This window comes from Emydura macquarii, unplaced genomic scaffold (genome assembly GCF_026122565.2).
Source record: "Emydura macquarii macquarii isolate MOO-44397 ecotype Brisbane River unplaced genomic scaffold, CSIRO-AGI_Emac_v2 contig_573, whole genome shotgun sequence".
Classification (NCBI taxonomy): Eukaryota; Metazoa; Chordata; order Testudines; family Chelidae; genus Emydura; species Emydura macquarii.
In genome coordinates, this window is record NW_027130710.1 from 415,130 (window position 1) to 434,002 (window position 18,873).

At 57.4% G+C, this 18,873-nt stretch overlaps 1 protein-coding gene across 1 annotated transcript in view; it reads right to left on the reverse strand.

Annotated features, from left to right (window-relative positions):
• Positions 1-18,873, reverse strand: part of LOC137147858 (STE20-like serine/threonine-protein kinase) — a 30,112-nt gene continuing 11,239 nt past the window's right edge. The window contains exons 4-18 of the mRNA XM_067540251.1: positions 18,674-18,823; positions 17,406-17,478; positions 16,300-16,494; positions 15,592-15,673; positions 15,194-15,310; positions 11,020-13,599; positions 8,915-9,045; positions 8,092-8,215; positions 7,009-7,188; positions 5,727-5,856; positions 3,582-3,706; positions 2,707-2,892; positions 1,960-2,085; positions 1,513-1,626; positions 1-1,013 (exon numbers count right to left, since the gene is read on the reverse strand). Of these exons, the coding sequence (XP_067396352.1) occupies positions 906-1,013; positions 1,513-1,626; positions 1,960-2,085; positions 2,707-2,892; positions 3,582-3,706; positions 5,727-5,856; positions 7,009-7,188; positions 8,092-8,215; positions 8,915-9,045; positions 11,020-13,599; positions 15,194-15,310; positions 15,592-15,673; positions 16,300-16,494; positions 17,406-17,478; positions 18,674-18,823 (4,421 nt within the window). The 3' untranslated portion in view covers positions 1-905. The remainder of the gene's footprint in view (positions 1,014-1,512; positions 1,627-1,959; positions 2,086-2,706; positions 2,893-3,581; positions 3,707-5,726; positions 5,857-7,008; positions 7,189-8,091; positions 8,216-8,914; positions 9,046-11,019; positions 13,600-15,193; positions 15,311-15,591; positions 15,674-16,299; positions 16,495-17,405; positions 17,479-18,673; positions 18,824-18,873) is intronic.

An 18,873-nucleotide genomic window follows, 5' to 3' on the forward strand; every position in this document is an offset into this window, starting at 1 on the left:
ATGACGCACTTTTCTGTGGTGGATGTTACAAGGAAAAGTTGGCCCGCGTGACCCATGTACCTTCCTCACCGATGGGGGGGAGAAGGCCCTGATCTTGGCGAGTCAGTGTCAAGACTTTTCAACGCCACCCTTTCGCTCCCTCGCAACAGGTGCAAACCCAGGTTTCTCACTAAATCAGGGACAGGCCAGGGTTGGGGTTTGTGTGTGTTGGTGCAACACCTGCACCGGATCTTGTAAAGTTAGCGCCTCAAAAGGTGCGATCTCTATCCTGCCTGCACATGAACGTGCGCAGAGCCGCAGACCAGATTGCAGAGCACGAACAAACCTCCTTGTGGTCAATGGGCTGCATGGACCATCAGCGCCTTGAATTTAAATCAGGAGGTAAAATGCTCTGCGGCCTGGCTTTGTCGCCGTGCTCTGCCGGCTCCTTGTGGTTTCAGCCAGCTTTAATATCCCAGCCCCCAGCAGTGAGCGCAGGGGATCTCAGTCTGACAGCTTACGGAGGAGACCCTCCGTGGCTGGGGGAGGGGATGGTTTCGGCTGGATCTTCCCCTCTAGGGGATCGTACGAACGGTCTGTCCCAGAGCCCCTGCAGGCTTTGTCCCACTTCCTGAGATGTGCACGTCGTCTTCTCTGCCCCAGACCACAGGGCCCTGCATCTGCTCGGCTTGACCTAATTACTGCAGCGCTCCTGCCCTGTGGTCACCCGTGCAGCGTCTCGCCCCCGGCGCTGCTTCCTCTGCCCAGCGGGTCCTTCCTGGTTGAATTGCACCTTGATCGCACCCACTGAACCCAGGTACAAGAGGGCTTTTCTCTTGGGCGCCTTCGCTGGGCTGGCTTTCCGGGGAGTACTCTTCTGCAGGCCGTGGCGGGTGGGGGTCTAGGACCCATGCTGGCCATCCCCACTAGGAAGGGACATGGAGGAAGCGGGCTGTCCTGCTGCCTGGTTCGCTGCAGTGGTGTAGCCCCTTCTGCTGCAGGGGGTGCGTGTGCATCAGCTCCTCCTCCAGCATCTAGAGCAGACGGGAACAAAGGAGGGATATTTACAGTCCTTGGAGCCAGAAACACCAGCGACACCCCAGCCTCCGTGGACCCGTCGCACTGTGCAGCCAACGCTTTCTCCTTGCCCCAGTGGGAAGATTCTGGGTTCAAAGCAGCACCTGTCCGAGACGCAAGGAAGTCTCCACAAGTGCCCGGCGCAGGCCAGGCTGGGGGCCAGGTGTGGGGAGAGGAGAGCACTGCTCTTAGATTTCATTCAGTGATTTGACTGTGCCCAGCTCGCAGGCCCAGGGCGTGCGTGAAGGAGGGAGGGGGCTAGGCAGCTCACCAGCACTAGCCCAGCGTTTGTCCCACCGCAGTACCGCCGGAGCAGCTGTGGCACGGCCAGGGGAAGGAACTGGGAGGAGGTCCTGGCAGCGAGGGGCCTACGACACCCGTGGGTGTCCCAGGGCTTTGCAATGCTGCTCTGGGCCGCTTGCCCCAGCTCCGGCAGCAGGGCTCAGGCAGGCTCACCTCTTTGCGGGTAGCCAGCCGCTGTTTCCACTCGCTCAGCTCCAGGGTGTGTTCGTCATCCAGCCCCTTCAGCTGCTTCTTCTCCTGGGCCACCAGCAGCCGCAGCTTCTCGTTCTGGGAGACACGGGGCGAGAGCACTTACCATGGCTCAGGCCATGAACATGGGCTAGCGCGGGGAGTGGGTGGGGACTCGCGGCATGGCCCTGCTCGGGTCTGTGCTCCTGCGTCTGACTCTGATCACCTCAGCCCCAGGCCTGCGAACACCCCTGGGAGTCCCGGCAAGCGACGCCCTCTGCAGGGGCTGACTTAACAGTCCCTGTTCAGGGGCGAGCTGCCCGGCAGCGCTCAGCACCACGCAAGCCACCTGGGCTGTGCTGAGAGGTGGAAAGGCCTCTGTGGGGAGATGGGAACAGGCCGGGGAGCTGCCCGGTTGCTGCTGTAACTCACCTGCAGCTGCTCCAGCTCCCTGCCGCTCTCCTCCAGCTGCTGCTGCAGTTCCTCCAGCTGCTTCTGGTGCTGCTGCTGCTGGAGCTGCGTCTCTGCCCTCTGGCGCTCTTCCTCCTGCTGCAGGAACTGCGGGGAGCCCTGTATTACCCTCTGCTGCCCCGGCAAGGGCTCCAGGGCTGGGGGAGCCACGCTGAGGTCTCCTGGCTGAGGCCTGGGGCAGGCAGCTTTGGGATTGCTCTGCTCAGCACAGCCCTTCCCACGTCAGGCCAGCTGCTGAGCAGTCCCTGGGGCCGGGGCCGGGGCCAGAGGCTTCAGCTGGGCCTCCCAGGAGTCAGCGTGAATCAGGACAGATGCTGCCTCCCCAGACTTGAGCCAGGAGAGGGGAGGAGGGTTCCCGGGGCCCACCCAGAAATTTCACCCCCTCTGGGCCCCATGCCCCCATTTCTGGGTGGTTTCATGGGCCAGCAGATGATGGTGACTTCATTGCATGGACCTTCTTCCTTCCTGGCAGCAGAGCCGTGCTCCAGCCCCAGGGCTCACTCCGTGCTGGCCCTGGAGCTGTGCCGTGGCTCTGGCCCTGTGCCGACGGCCGAGCAGGATTTTTTCTCTCTCTGGCTCGCCGGCATCTCCCCAGTGCCCGGCCTGGCGAGCCAGGCTCTGTGCTAGGCGCAGCCTTCAGCTGTGCTGGGGCTGCGGGCGCCCTGCCGTCCTCCCTGGAGAGAACTGGGCAGGAGTGGGGGTCAGTACCTTCTTGGTCCTGTCCCGCTGCTCAGCGCCCGTCACCTCCTGGATCTTCAGACTCCCCTTGAACTGGGCCAGGCCGATCTTGGCATCCCCCCGCTGGGTTTTCAGCAGCTGCGCGTGCTCCTGCGCCTGCTGGCTCCTCAGCTCCTCCAGCAGGAGGCGGTGGAAGCGGCTCATCCGCTCGGTCTCCTAGCAGACAGTCCCAAGCGTCAGGGGCCGGGTGCTGAGACAGTGAGCCGCCACACCGCAGGACCCTCCTGCATCCCCGCTCACCCCTCGCCTAGCGCCCCGGCCTGGGGCAGGAGCCCGGTGCAGCCAGGGGAGGGCAGCGGCAGGGCAGCCGAGGGAGAGTCGTTCCCAGCGCTGGCTCGCTCCTGTCAATGCCCCGTGCTAGGGCCTGGCCCTTCCGTGTCCTGCCCGGCTGGGTGAGGCAGGGCTAGGGTGACCAGATGTCCCAATCGTATAGGGACAGTCCTGATATTTGGGGCTCTGCCCCTTGCCCCCATCCCAATTTCTCACACGTGCTAGCTGGTCACCCTAGGTAGGGTTGTGGTTACTGCAGGAGTCGGGGGGCTTAAAGGGGGCTCTGGCTGGGCCAGGCTGGCTCTGAGCACAACCCTTCGGGTCCAGGGGCCGGGGGACTCCGAGGCAGGAGATGCGCCCGCTCTGGGCTGAGCGAGCTGCGTCCCCCTGGCTCTGGTCCCGTCAATCCTGGCACAGCTGTCACCCCGCTGTTCCAGCCTCCGTTGGCTGCCCTGGCCCCATACCCTCCAGCTGCAGGGCTGATCAGTCCCCAGAGCCCTTGACCGGCGTCATCTGCCCAGGCAGGGGGTCAGCAGTCGTGCCGCACGCCCCGCCGCGGCCAGCCCCGCGCTCACCTTCTCGTGCCGCTTGCTCAGCTGCTGGCGCTGCAGCGAATACTGCTCCTTCACCTGCTGCTTGAAGAGATGATACTTCTCCTGCAGGTGGCCTTGTTCCACGCTCCACACCACGGACTCCCGGGCTGGGAGGGGCAGAGAAGGGCGCTCAGATCTCGGTTCTCAGCCACGAGGTGCCCCCTCTTTCCTCAGTCTCCCTCCTAGCCCCCTTCCCTACCAAGCCCTCATCAGTTCCCTTGCCTCCCTCCGCTGCATGCTTGGTTGGTGTCTTTTGCCTCCCCGAGTCCCGTGCCCATGGGAAAGGCATAGCTAAATCCTTGGTGCCATACGGCCCTGGTGCTTCTCCTTCTATCCCAGCACGAAGAGGAGGGTCTTTAAATACGTGCGGAGCAAGAGAAAGATGAAGGAAAGTGTAAGTGCTCCACTGAGCGGGAGGTAATAAGTGATGACAGCACGAATGCGCTGATATTTAATGCCTATTTTGCTTCACGCTTCGTTGAAAAGGTTAACGGTGACCAGATCCTCGCTAATATTAATTATTAGCAGGCAGGGGGGGGAGGAATGCAAGCCAAAATAAGGAAAGAGCAGCTTAAAGAACATTTAGATACGTTAGATGGATTCAGGTTGTCAGGGCCGGCTGCAATTCATCCTGTGGGACATAAGGAATTAGGTGAAGCAATCTCAGACCCACTAGTAATCAGCTGCAAGAAGACGGCCTGGAGGATGGGTGAGGTCCCAGAAGACTGGAGAAGGGCAAATGCAGTAAAGGGAAACAAAGAGGCCCTGGGGAATTCTAGACCAGTCTGCCTTGGTTTGAAACCTGGCAAGATACTGGAACAAAGGATTCAGTAATCCATCTGGAAGTAGCTGGAGGGTAATAGGGGTTTAAGGAACAGCAGGCATGGATTTGTCAAGAACAAATTATGACAACCCAACCCAATTTCCTTCTTTGACACTTCTAAGGGTCTAGGGGATGGGGTGAAGCAGCAGATCTGCTTGATTTTAATAAGGCTTTTGACACACTCCCAAATGACATTCTCAGAAGCAAATTAGGGAAATGTGTCTAGATGAAATTCTATCAGGTGGGAGCAGAACCGGTTGAAAAACTGCACTCAACAAGTAAGTCTCACGGGTTTGCTGCCAGATTGGGAGGGCGTATCTAGTGGGGTCCTGCAGCGGGCAGTCCGGGGTCCAGTACTAGTCAATATTTTCATTAATGACTTGGCTAATGGAGAGGAAAGCATGCTTGTCAAATTGCAGATGACACCAAGCCAGGAGGGGTTGCAAGCACTTTGGAGGAGAGGATTCGAATTAAAAACAGCCTTGACAAATTACAGAATTGGTCTGACATCAACGAGATGAAATTCAATAAAAAAGCAGCCAAAGTACTGCATGTAGGAAGGAAAAATCAAATGCAGAAGTATAAAACGGAATGAGTGGCTAAGAAGAAATACTGCTGAAAAGGTTTGGGGTTATCATAGATCACAGACTTAATATGAGTCAACAATGTGATGTAGCTGTGAAAAAGGCTAATATCATTTGGGGACGTATTAACGGAAGTGTCGTATGTAAGACATGGGAGTGACTGTCCCAGCTACGTGGCACCGGTGAGGCGCCAGCGTGAGTGCTGTGTCCAGTCCTGGGCACTGCACGTTAGGAATAATGTGGACAAATTGGAGAGAAGAACAAAACCGATAAAAGATTTAGAAAACCTGGCCTATAGGGAAAGGTTAAAAAAACTGGACACGTTTAGTCTTGAGAAAAGCGGACCAAGAGAGGGCCTGAGAACTGCGGCCCAATCTGCTATGGGCTGTTATAAAGAGGATGGGGGTCAACTGTTCATCACATCCGCTGACGGCAGGACAAGAAGCAAGGGACTTAACCTGCAGCAAGGGAGATCTAAGTCAGACTTTCTAATTATCCAGGTAGTTAAACTCTGGGACAGGCATCCAAGGGAGGTGGTGGAATCCCTGTCCTTAGAGGTTTTAAGAACAGGTTGGACAAAGCCCTGCCAGGGCTGGTCTAGGTTTACTGGTCCTGCCTCAGCGCAGGAGGCTGGCCTGGATGACTTTCTAAGGTCCCTTCCAGCCCAACATTTCCATGATTTGCTGCTCTGCCCTTATCCCTCCCAGAGCGCAGCACTACCTCGCCTGAGGCTGTGGATCTTGCTGACGCATTCCCACTCGATAGAGGTCACTTTCTTTTTGTGCTCCTGGATGACTTTCTGCAAGGCCAGGTTTAGCTCCTCCTGCTGCTGCTGGAGAAATCTCTGCTCCTGCCAAATGAAAACACATGGGTCTGGCCCCAGAGCATCCCGATTTGCAAAAACGGTCGCACCCCATTACCTGGTTAGCGGGCTAGTGCAGATTCGCCAGCTCATCTGCTGTGAGCCAGCTCCATCGGCTGGCACAGCCCATGGTCAGCGGCCATGCTTCCAGGCTGCCCTGTTTATCAGCCATCTTATCTCGCATGACTGTGGGTCCCGTCAGCTGCTCTGACCGCCTGCATCGCCAGGGCCGAGAATGTCACCCGGCAATTCCTGCTGGGCGTGTGTCTGGCTCTGGTGACACCTCCCTTGCTAGCTCGCAGCTAGATCTGACGTGGATGAAACACGAGAACAAAGCCGGGCCAGCTCGCTCAGGTTTGCTGTTACCGTGTCTGTGTAACATAGTTCATTCCGTGAGGGTCGGGCTTTCCCATGGGCCCAAAGGAGCTGCCATTTGGCATGAGTCAGGCACCTGCCCCCTCAGGACCTATGGAAAACCCCAGCTTTGCTCGTTATTTGAATGGGACACATACATCTAAACTAGACAGGCACCTGGACTGGCACAGACCTAGGCTGGGATCTCTGCCACGTGGGCCCCAGGCATCATAAACCCTGCCTTAGCACCGACAGTGCACTACAAGGACCATAATGGGAAGCAGAGGGCCCCACAATGTGAAAATAACCCCAGACCTCCCACCTTAGCTTAGATTTCATAGTTTCAGTGAGCAGGATTTTTGTTGCTGGAAAGGGATCCTTAGATCCAGCGACATGGAAAGGCAGGCGTAGGTTTTATTGGCTACATCAGACGGGTTATAAGGAATAGCTCGGGGAGGGTGAGGAGGGAGAAAGCTCTCTAGATCCCTTTGGCTTGTGGGGGTGGGGGAAGGATCCCTAGGTCTCATTGGCTGGGTATATTTATTTCATTACACATATTAAGAAGTCTCTATCCATACCCAAATTGGCTTTGGGCGGCCGGGGGGGGGGGGAGGGGTTCTGTCACATACCATTAGAACCCTGGGCTCTGAGGGAAAGGATCCCAGCCCCCATTGGCTCCAGGGGGAAGGATCCTTAGGTCCCATTGGCTCAGGGGGGAAGGAGACCAAGGTCCCACAGGCTGGGGAGCAGCCGGTTTTGTGTGTCTTGGTCTCCAAATATGGATACCTCTCTCCTGTTGCCCTTCAAGGCTGACATCTTCTTGGCATACTCCTTCTCTTGCAGGGCCTTCAGCCGCTTGGCCTCGCTGCGTAACCTGGTCGTGTACTCGTGCTCCTGGCGCTCCCGGGCCTGCCGATGGTGCCGCTCCAGCGTCTCCACCTCCCGGTCGTAATATTGCTTCTTGCTCTGTGTGGGCGCAGAGCAAGAAGCTTAATGTGCGTTCTCGGCTCATTCACGGAACCGAGCAGCCTTGGGGAACGTAACGGGGGCCGAAACCTCAGGCAGCGCCAGCCTCTCTGAATTGTGGGTATCGTGGTTCTCACGCTAGCATCTGACTCCTCGCCTCTGTGTGTCCCACCAGGAGCTTGGCCATGCAGCCACACAAATCTGGGGCCGCTAGCCCATTGCACGCACGTCTCCAGCAGGATGGTTACACCTGCGGCTGGGGAAGGACTGAAGTGGGTGGAGAATGCTGACGATTTATTTGTCTCACCGACTACCTAGGAGCCCCGAGCCTCTCCCAGGATAGGCGCTTAGGCCAGAGAAGTGTCCAGAGACATTAAAACGGGCTCCTGACCGGTGCTAGCACGTGACCAAACAATGAACAGCGCCAGCCACTGCCGCTGCCGGTCAACGAGGCCCACGTTTTCAGGCAAGGCTTCTGATTTTCTATGCCCAGCCTGGGACACCTTGAGCCTGATTTGCAGACGTGCTGAGAAGATGTCAGCCGCCCTGCTGGCCCTCAGCCCTTCTGAGAACCAGGCTCCTGGCGTGTCACGTTGGGCACCCAGAAATCAAGGCACCTCCAATTACGGACGGCTTCGAGGGCTTTGGTCTAACCCCTCACGCAGCACGTGACAGGTGGGGCTGGAACATGAGGGATTGAGGGTCAGGGATGTTTTTTTAATTCCCCAAATTCTGAACTGCGTGTCTGTTGCCATCTGACTGCTCCATGGGGAAAAGAGCAGCCATGCCTTCCCCCAGGGACTGTGTGCTGGCCCAGACTGGGCAGGGCCAGAGCAAACCAACCCCACTGTCTGCCACTCCCTCCCCCCAGCAGCAGTGACGGAAGGGCCGGGCAGGGGTTACCATCATTTCCTGCTCGATGTGGCGGAACATCTGCTCCCGCTGCTGATGGAGCTTCTGTTCCAGCTGGCTGTGGGCTCGCTGCTCTTCCTTCTGGAGGAGGCGGAGTTCGTGCAGCTCCTGGCGCCTGGGCAAGAAGGGTGTCAGACTCTGGGACAAAGGGAAGCTGGCGCTCCATCCTTACAGCAAGGCTGCAAACCCCGTTGACTTCGCTGGCGCGACACCCGTAGGGAATCTAGCCCTGGGTGTCTAGAGGAATCCCCTTTGTTTTGTGGGTTTCCTGGCTCTTCGCTTTGTAGCCACCCCACGTGTAAATGTGGCTATGGAAGAGGGCTAGAGATGATAACTGAGAACGGGCTTGAGGGCTAGAGATGATCCCTCATGCTCTGCTTTCACGTGGCTGCCCATAATCGCATAATGAGGAGAACTTGTGTACAGAGATGTGCCTCCCAGCCCCCGACCCCCCTGTCTCCAGATGTGCCTCCCAGCCCCCCCGACCCCCCCAGTCTCCACATGTGCCTCCCAGCCCCCGACCCCCCCAGTCTCCCGATGTTCCTCCCATCCCCCTGACGCCCCCTGTCTCCAGATGGGGGAGGCTCTAAAACAGAAGCGAAGCACCTTGCTCAGCGTTGCATCAGTCCGTGGCGGAGCTGCAAGCGGAATCTCATGCTCCAGCCCAGAGGTGCTCACCCCGCCCCTGTGCTGACTCGCCCGTCCCGTCTAGCCGGGCCCCCTCTCCCGCGGAGCAGCACGAGAAGGGCAGGATGCTCACAGTCCCGCCTTGGGAGTGCTGCTGTCATCACTTAGCTACGCAATGCGCCCTTACCGGCCCGAGCGCATCTTCTCGCCCTTCGCATCGACCTCGCTGACCGTCTTCGAGGTTGTCACGCTGACCTCTTTCCCGTCCACAACAAACTTCCGGGTTTTCTTCACCGTTCTTCTTAGGGAGATGGGCTCCTTGGACCGGAAACGAGGGTTTTATGCTCACAACAAGCCTAAGAACCACAAATGTCCAGAGACAAACCCAACAAAGCAGCTAGTCTGGGGCCACCACCTGATTCTATTGGCTTATGTACCAGTCAGCCACAGGGACCGCGTGATCACCTCCTCTGACCTGCCCAGCGCAGGCCACAGACCTCACCCACCCACTCCGGTGAGGCCCTGAACCTCTGGCTGAACTACTGAAGTTCTCAAACCTGGCTTTAAAGATGGTCAAGTTACAGAGAATCCACCTGCCAGTGACCCAGACTCCATGCTGCAGAGGAAGGAGAGAACCCCAAGGTCTCTGCCAATCTGCCCTAGGAAAAATTCCTTCCCAACCCCCAGTATCATGATCGGTTAGACCCTGAGCATGTGGGCAAGACCCACCAGCCAGACACCGGGGAGAGAATTCTCTGTAGTAGCTCAGAGCCCGCCCCAGCTAGAGTCCCATCACCGGCCGCTGGAGATATTTGCTCTTAGCAGTTGCAGATCGGCTACATGCCATTGTAGGCTGTCCCATCATACCATCTCCTCCATAAACTTGTCAAGCTCAGTTTTGAAGCCAGCTAGGTTTCTAGGCCCGGCTGCTCCCCTTGGGAGGCTGTCCCAGAACTTCACTCCCCTGATGGTTAAAAACCTGCATCTAATTTCAAGCCTAAACTTTTTGATGGCCAGTTTCGATCCATTTTTTCTTGTGTCCATATTGGCACTTAATTAAAATAACTTCTCTCCCTCCCTGGTATTTATCCCTCTGATGTATTTCCACAGAGCAATCAGATCTCCCCTCAGCCTTCCCTCGGTTAGGCTAAACAAGCCAAGCTCTGTGCGTCTCCTCTCATAAGGCAGGTTTTCCATGCCTCGGATCATCCTAGTTGCCCTTCTCTGCACCTGTTCCAGTTTGAATTCATCTTTCTTAAACACGGGGGACCAGAACTGCACACACTATTCCAGATGGGGTCTCACCAGCGCCTTGTATAACGGTACTAACACCTCCCTATCTCTGCTGGAAATACCTCGCATGATGCACCCTAAGATTGCATTGGTCTTTTTTCACGGCCACATCACATTGGCGGCTCATAGTCATCCTGCGATCACCGATACGCCCAGCTCCTTCTCTTCCTCTGTCACTTCCAACTGATGCGTCCCCCAGCTTATAGCAAAAGCTCTTGTTATTAGTCCTAAATGCATGACCCTGCACTTTGCACTATTACATTTCTTCCCATTTCTATTACTCCAGTTTTCAAAGTCAGCCAGATCTTGTATGATATTCTGGTCCTCCTCTGCATTGTCACTACCTCCCAACTTTGTGTCATCCACAGATTTTATTAGCACACTTTTTGTGCCAAGGACATGCATGAAAACGTTAAATAAAATTGGTCCCAAGACTCCCTGAGGAACTCCACTAGTAGCCTCCCTTCAGCCTGACACTTCATCTTTCAGTGTGACCCATTGTGGTGTCCCCTTTAACAAGCAGAGCAGCCGTTACCGTGAATGTGCTGAGACCCACCGTACAGTATGGGGCTGCCGGGTCAGCATGCACGGTCTGCGTTCCCCAGCCGCACGTCCCTGGCACAGATCACGTGTTTTATACGGCTTCGGGGCTCAGAATGGATTTGGCAGTCCGGGGAGCGCACGGAAAGATGCATTCCTCTTTGTAGTCACGAAATGCGTCCGGGATAGGCAGCAAAAGTGTCTCCCTGCCTTCTCCCACGGCTGTACCTCAGCCCTGAGCTAACGGGAACCCCCTCCAGGATTCAGTCAACTCCGTCCTTCCACCCAGCGAGCCGGTCAGCGTAGGGCCAACTGGGTTGGAGGGTTTTTTGGGCATGGACACGGGACTAAGACCCTCAAGTCAGTCCACATTAGCCTCCCAGCCAGGCTCAGAGACAGACCTGGAGACAAAAGGCCCCATGCCCCATACTCATTGTCTCATGTGTCATGCCATCCTACCTGTGTGATGTCTCGTGTGCCGCGCGGGACCTGGAGCCTCGTGGGAGGAAGGCGGCAGTGCGTGTCGGACTCTGGAGTGCCCGGTGAGGTCCACCTCTCTTCTCCTCGGTTTTGTATCGCACCATCAGTGAAGGACGAATCTCCCTCACCAGTGGGAGCGTTTCCGTCTCTCATCGCTCCTCCGTTAGCTGCCTGTTTCAGGGACACGGGGGGCACCAGGGGCCCCTCAGGAAAGCTCAAGCTCTGCCTTACCTTCTGGGGTCCAGTAGTTGCCCCCTGGATTTCCAGCACTGCTCCGTTCCCCAAGGGGCCACTTTTCTCTTCTCTTCCAACTCCATCCCCTGACGCTCCCTCTGGATCCACGACAACCTCGGCCAGATCTTCTCCAGGCGGGTGTCTCTCTTCCTTCGCCGTTCCTCTACCATTTCTGTCTCCCCGAGCTCGATGGCCTTTGTCCTCAGCAACATTTAGCAGGACACCCTGAGGGCCATCTGCAGTGTCTTCCACTTTCTCCTCGGGGTGTGCTTCAACTGGCACCAGATTCTCCTTGGAGGAGGTGTTCACCACTGAGTTTTGATCCTCTAAATTTAACTGACCTTGTGTAGCATTTTCTACAGTGCCTTCCTGGGCGCGCTCTCTCGCTGGTACCAGTATCTCCTGGCTGGATGTATCCACCGCTGCATTTTGGTCTCCGTTTAAATGTTCCTCTCCAACATTTGTTACACTATCTCCTTCTGACTCCTCATTTACTTCCCCCTTGATCTCCTTGGGGGAGGCGTCCGCCCCTGAATGTTCATCTTCGTCATTGCAATGATCCCTTCTATTGTTGTCTAGAGTTTCTTCCTCACTCTTCCCTGTTTCCTCTTTGGCTGGAGCCATTGTCGCCTCAGCAGATGCATCACCCACTGTGTTTTTCTCTCCATTCTCAGGACCTGCGATCTCTCCCACACAATACAGCTCGTGTTGCTCTTCTAGGCTTTCTGATCCCACCTTTGTGGTTTCATCAGTGTTCTCCAGGTCTCCCCCTGCTGCATTCTTTACTGAGAATGTTTCTGCCTGCTGCAAATTCTCATCTCGCTGGGCTACTTTCTTGGGGAGTCTTTCGTTCTCAGTTTCACCGTGTGTCTGCTCGCCTGCAGCCCCCTCTGGCTTGCCACCTTCTTGTGCTTCTGCTGCATCTGAGCAATTTTCAGCCTGCAATCTAACCCCTCTTGCTTCCTTCTCAATACCCAGTCCAGCCCCTTCGGGCTGGAACAGTCTCAGTGATTCTTTGTTGCTCAGAATCTCAGAACTAGTCTGACAAAGGTTCAGAGCGTCTGTTAGTCGTGTGCCCGCGCGCACAGCCGGGTTTAGAAGAAAGCTGCTCACACACGCACAATCCAAGTAATGTTTTTTGGCTAGACTTTGTATTTCCTCCGTCCTCTCACCCAGCATCCTCCACCTCCTGGAAGTCGGGGGAGGATTTTCATCCACAGTCTGCCCTTCTCCCACCCCAGCTGAGCCTTCAGACAAGTCCCACTTAGTTGCTCCTGTGCGTTCATGCAGAGCCAATAAATTACAGGTGGACTCGCTCTTTGACGGGCGTTCGGTGTCGCTCATTGAGATCAATGTGGGGCACGTCTGGGTTCTGTCCTCCAGGCTTACAGCTCCCTGTTGCCTTTCTGCAGAACTGCAGGCATCTGAGGAGGGTTCTCTGTCAGTTACGTTTGCGTCAGGGGGTTTAAAATCTTCCTGAGTTTCTTCCAAGAAAGACTTGACAGTTTCTGCTGCTTTTGTTTCCGGCTCTTGCTCTATGGTTGGATCTTTAGATGTTGCTAAATGATTTGGCCCAGGACAAAGTTCTCTCCCTGGGGCTGGGATCTCTAGAGAGCTGGTCCCTTTTTCGGGGCACTCTTTACAGTCCTTCTCTGCCTCTGCTTGGAGTGAGGCCGCTGGGAAGGAAGCCGGTGCCGTCTCCTCCAGCATGCCTGACAACTCCACGAGTGGCTGAGGTTCAGGACGTGCAGGCAGCTGCCCCTGCCTTTCCCCAGTCGCTGGATGTGCCACTGGCTCTCCAAGGATCCCGCCTTGTTCGCTGGCACTTTCTTGCAGCTTCCACCCCCCAAAGAACGATCTGCGTCTCATCAGCTTCAGGACGTCGGCGGGCCGTCGGGAGGGGAGCCTCATGGAGCCACGCAGCTCCCGGGAAGCCGCAGACACGGGCGTGGACTTTCGCCTCATTTGTTTCAGGAAGTCGGAAGCTTTTTTTGCCCTCATCTGGGGACCGGCGTGGCCTGGGTCCTCCTGGACACTGGTGTTGACCCCGGCTCCTTGGGACTCAGGCTGGCCAGCAGGGAGAGGGTTCCCCGTCTGAGTCTTTGGAGACCCCGTTTGCTCTTCCGCTTTGCTCTCCTCTGCTGGCGGAGCAGGCTGGCTGGCTGGCTGAGCCATCAAGTCCGTCTCCCTGCCAGCTCCGGCCGCAGGAAGGGGTTGCACGTCTCTGCCCGGGGATTCCCTCCGGTCCAGGCTCTGACTGGGCCTGGACGATGTCCCCTGCTCATGGCGGCTGCTGCCGGAGGCGTCCTTGTGGTCGTGGCGTGGCTGTTGGATCAAGGCGAGGAGAGAAGTTAGAGACGGCTGCAGACTCAGGTCAAACGCCCCCGTTGGCTGCACTGGGATTGATCCTTTCCCATCCCAAATCAAAACCCTGCGAAACCCGCCCTATCGAACCAGGAGGAGCCACTGGGCCAGGCCCTCAGCTGGTGTAGATAAAACCAACGGAGCTGTGCCAGTTTACACCAGCTAAGGACTGGCTTGGGGACCCCCTGATTCCCAACGGTCTAGCAGGGAGGCAGTAAGCGGCTGAGGCCCGAAGTCCCCCACTGTCGAGGGAGGTGACAGCCACGCACCGGGACAGCTGCGGCCCAAACTGGGACCACTGCAGTGAGTTTGGCTTGATCAAGATTCAGATGTATCAGATCCAAAGTTCCCCAGAGCTGGCCAGGGTCCGGACCCAGTTTGGGCCCGTCTCAAGCTGCAGGGTCCCAGTGCGATTCAGACCGTCTCGATTTCCAGGAGCAGCCAGAGAGCCGCCCCGTGCTGCAGCACGTACGAAATTTCCAGCAGTCCAGCCTGCATACGCCAGCTCCGGCGGGGTGCAGCTCACGCCACGGCTGCCCTGGGCAGCCTGCGGGTGGGGAATGCTGGGAGACAAGCCCCTCACGCGGTGAAATCCCCCGGTCTCTCTGTGATTCCCGGCTGCGCAGGCAAAACCGTCGCCTTGTCGTGCGGCACGGCTCGGACAGCTGACGGCAGGGCCTGTAGGAGCCGCTCCCTGCTAGGATCTTTGCACTGGCACAGAGCGTTTGCATTTTACATCCTCCGACCCCCACAGCTCTGTGAATATGGCTCTGGGATCGAGGACAGGGCCAGCCCCGGAGGAGGGTGAAGTTTATTTAGTTCACTATAGATGGGGGCCGAGCTGTCACTCCAGCTGCGTGTTCTCCAGGACGGCGGCTGGTGTGACGGGTTGGTTCTGCTGCCTCCCGGCTCTGAACATGAATCAACCTACCAAGGGGGCGGGGAGCCAATGGGTGGCCGGAGACCAGAGGGGAAGGCTGGCTTCTGCCGTGGCCCATTCCCTAGCCCTGGCCCACGCTGCGCCTGCCCGAGAAGTGAGTTCGTTATTAGGGTAGCGGCTGGAGGCACCGCTGGATTGCACCAGGGCTCCCCGGCCCAGAGCGTGACAGTCAGTGCACCAGGCAGAGGAAGGGTGGGCGGGGACCCAGAAGGGATTTGCCCAAGGTCACCTGGCCGGTGAGAGCCAGAGCCAGGCTTAGACCCCCAGACTCCCAGACTAATGCTTTAACTACTGGGCCACGCTGCTCTCCTAGCACGGCCTGCTCAGGGCTCAGTCCTCACGGACAGACAGCTGCTGTCGGGGTGGCACTGCTTGGCAGGCAGTTGGCTCCCCCTGCTCTGTTCTGCTCAGCAACGTCCCCTCCCCTCCCCTGGGATTGCCCCCCCACAGCACGCCCGGCTGTCACCACTGCTCCCATGGCATGTCCAGCCGACAGGGGCTGCGTGGGGGCAGACTGGCCCGTGCCCCGGCCCGCAGAATCTCTGATGTTGCGTTTCCGGCACCGAACCCCTGGCGGGACCCGGCCCAGCCTCAATGAGATCCACTGCGGCTTACTGCAGAGACGTGTCCTTCCTCTTCCTCCTCTTCCACCTCCTCCATCACCTCTGCCCTGGCCTCTGCGATCAGCTCCCGCAGGGGCAGCTTCTCCGTCACCTCCGCCACGAAGGGGTGCTGGGGGGGGAGCAAGAGGCCCGTCAGGTGCCGATCCCCACAGAGACGGTCTCCGTCCGCCCCTTCGGGGGGCAGGCCCAGCCGACCTGCATTCCCCCGTGCCCCTCGGTGGGATCTCTGCACATGCAGGACGGAGCCTGAGCTTTGCTGCTGAGGGAAGTGAGGGGGGGTCTGGGGCACAAGAGAGCCCGAGGTGACATGGGGGAACTGCCACCAGCCAAGTCTCTGCCCCTGCCCTATGAGGGAGAACATGGCCCAGGCCGGGGGGGCGGGGGTCTCACCTGCAGGAGCTGGGTGGCTGACCAGCGGGCCTCGGGATTCCTCTCCAGGGATTTCCTCAGAAAGTCTTTAAACTCCTCGGACCTGCAGGACACATCGAGCGACTGAAGAGGCCAGTCCCGCCTCCATGCTGCCGGCCCCAGAAACCTGCCTCCGTCTGTCCTCCCCCGGGCATCCCAGCCCGTGACCCGGGCAGGTCTGGCCTGATCCTGGTGGGGCCTTATCGCTTTGGGAAGAAGGCCCAGCTTGGGGCTGAGACGCGGCCCGGAAGCTGGCACTTCTAAAGCTCTGCCACTGACTCACTGGGTGACCTTGCCCAGTCCCTGGCGCCTGTGTCCCTGGCTCAGCGGCCCCAGCTGTGCAATGGGGTGACGGTAATTGCCCCTTGCCGGCTTGCACTGCAGCACAGGGACAAACCCCCGACTGTGGCTTACCAAACCTCTGCCCCCTGGAGCTAGGGGTTCAACGCTCCCACCAGAGGACTCGGCCCAGGTGGAGAGCTGGCGTCCCCTGCCATCGAAGGACCTTGTAAACTGAGCCCTGCCCACTCGGCATGGACAGCGAGGCCCCAAGGCACTTTCAGTAAGAGCCAATATCGGTGGCCAACCTTTTCCTTCCTCCCACTAGCATCCTGGGCCCCCCACCCCCAGAGGGGGTGCATTTCAGTGGGGCTGCATCTGTACAGCTTGGGAATCGCTCCGCGGACTCACCACCGCTTGGGAGAGCGCAAGGTGGGCGGCTGGGCCTTGGTGATTTTCAGCAGCACCCGCATGGGGTTCAGCTCGTGGTAGGGGGGCTCCATCTCGGCCATCTCGATCAGGGTGATCCCCAACGACCAGATGTCGGCCTTGTAGCTATAGGGGTTCTCCTTCGAAGTCTCGCACTGCACCACTTCCGGAGCCATCCTGCGCCCCGGGAGAGAGACCGGCTCACAAGGACCCAGGGACACGCGGGACGGGGCGGGTTTCCCCATCGGTGTCTCCCCAATGCCGTCAGCAGCCCCATTAAAGCTGCCGGCACATTAAAGCTGCCCCATTAAAGCTGCTGAGAACGTCGGATTGTCTTGGAAGAATGAGGTACATGCAGGAGGGTGGCCTTGCTGTCTTTTGCACGGAGCCCCACCCAGCCCTATGCAGCTGGGGGACAGTGACTGTGCCAGGAGAGGGTGCCAGTGGCCTCCTAAAGTGAGAGGAGCAGGAACAGGGACATCTGCCAAGGCGAGGTGGTTCCTTGGGGATGCCCCGTTTCTGGTCTCAGGGCCATAAGCCCTGCTAGTTCTGAGTTCACGCCAAGGCCGCAGATGCCAGCCAGTCTCTGGAATTTGCCCGGCGTCCGCCAGAGCTGGTTGAAAGATGCCGAGAATTTTTTATGGGGAAAAAAAGAATTGCTTTTGTTCTGTGGATATTTCCCACGAAACGTTTCACGTTTTCAAGGAAAAGCCAGACTCGAAAAGGGGGGGGGGGGGGAATTGTGTTTTAAAAACCATTTTAAGTAAAGAAAAATGTGGTTTTCAAAATTAACAAGCAACGGTTTTTACCAAAAGCCAAACTTTTTACCGACATTTTTTCAACTGCTGATTTTTCATCCAAAACCCTTTTTCTGCTAAATTTCCCCGTTCAACAAAAAGCCCTTTTTCTTGCGGACATTATGTCAATGGCAAACACTGGTTCCAAGGTCCCCTCTCTTGACTCCCTGGACCCGCCGGAGGGACAATATGATCTGCCACCATGGCCACAGACTCCAGAAAAGAACGCCGTTCCCAAGTGCTACCATTACCCCTAATGCCCAGCTGTTCCCAGGCGGGGCCTGCACATACCAGTACGGTGTTCCCAGGAAGGATGCCCGGCGCTGCAGGGTGCGGGAGTTTTTGGCAGAGACTCCAAAATCAGCTGTGTCATAAAGAGAAGAGAGGACAGTGACCATGACTGGGCACCACTCCGCTGACCTCAGTCACTTTGCTGCCGGGGAGTTATGCCAGTCAAGCGTGCACCCAGTGAGTGTGTGACCCCCACGCACGCTCACACGTGCTACAGCCGCTGTGGGGATAGGGTTCTCCTGCTGGTCATGTCCCATATCGCCTGCTGATAAAGCAGTAAAACCCTTATTATCTTACCCTCTTCTAGTTACACTAAGGCCTTGACTGCCTTAGAGAGGGCATCTCTACCAGGAAAGCTACACCGGCAATCCCTCCTAGCGAAGATACAGCTTGTACCAGCTGCTGGTATACCGTAAACCAGTTCCCCAAAAGAGATAAGCTATGCCAGCTGACAAACAGATATTTTTTCCCTGTTTGACTGTCTCCACTGGATCTTTTGCCGTCACAGCATTGGGAGGGGATTTTTTCACACTCCTAACCGCTACAGCGACTTTGGCAAAACTATTAAGACTCAACCGGGCCTAATTTTCTGCCTCCAGGAGCATTCGCCTCTTTTTCTCCCCCCGTGCTTACAAAGTGACAGGCACAGGCCGCCAGCACTGATTAGACTCCTGGCCAGAGTTGTGGGTCTAGAGCCCCATGTGGCCCATGAAGATCTCCCCATTCAATATTTGGGCCGTGCTATTTAATCAGCCTTACAAACGTCTCCTTCCGGTGGACACAGAATCCACACCCCCTCCTTTCCCTTCCTAATGATCAAATTACTAGTTGAAACACCCATAGTTGCCGGGGGGAGGCGGATGGGTGACAATTTTCCTGGGGCCCCGAGCTCAGGGGAATCCCCGAAATATCTGGGCGAGGGTGGGGCCCCGGAAAACGTAATGTCCCAGGGCCCCAAAGGTCTCTAGATGGGCCAGAACAGCTGTCCAAAGTCCCAGAGTGGAACGGTGCAGGGCTGCCTCACACACCCCAACGCATCTACACCAAACACACGTTATCTGAATGCACTGACGGTGTGCAGAACAGGGCGGATGTTTTCACAAGCACGAGGAAGAGATGGTGCAGCGCCCTACACCCCAAGCCCTTCACCCTCCTATCACAGGCTGCTGGATCACTTCTGGGGTGTTGTATGGCTATTGGCTACTCCCTTCCCCGCTCCCCCCCCACCAAACACCTTTCCCACCAGCTTCTCCTCCGCAGCGCCTCACCCAGCTTGACGTCTCCTTCCAGCGTCAGCAAGACGTTCCCGGCCTTCACATCCCTGTGGATGATCTTGCAGCTGTGGATATACTGCAGGGCCAGCAGGATCTGCTTACAGGTCACTTGGATCTGCTCCTCCGTCAGACCCTTCTCCAGCTCTGCGATCGGAGACACCCCTGGGGAGTGAACCTGGGCAAGGCGCCCTGCA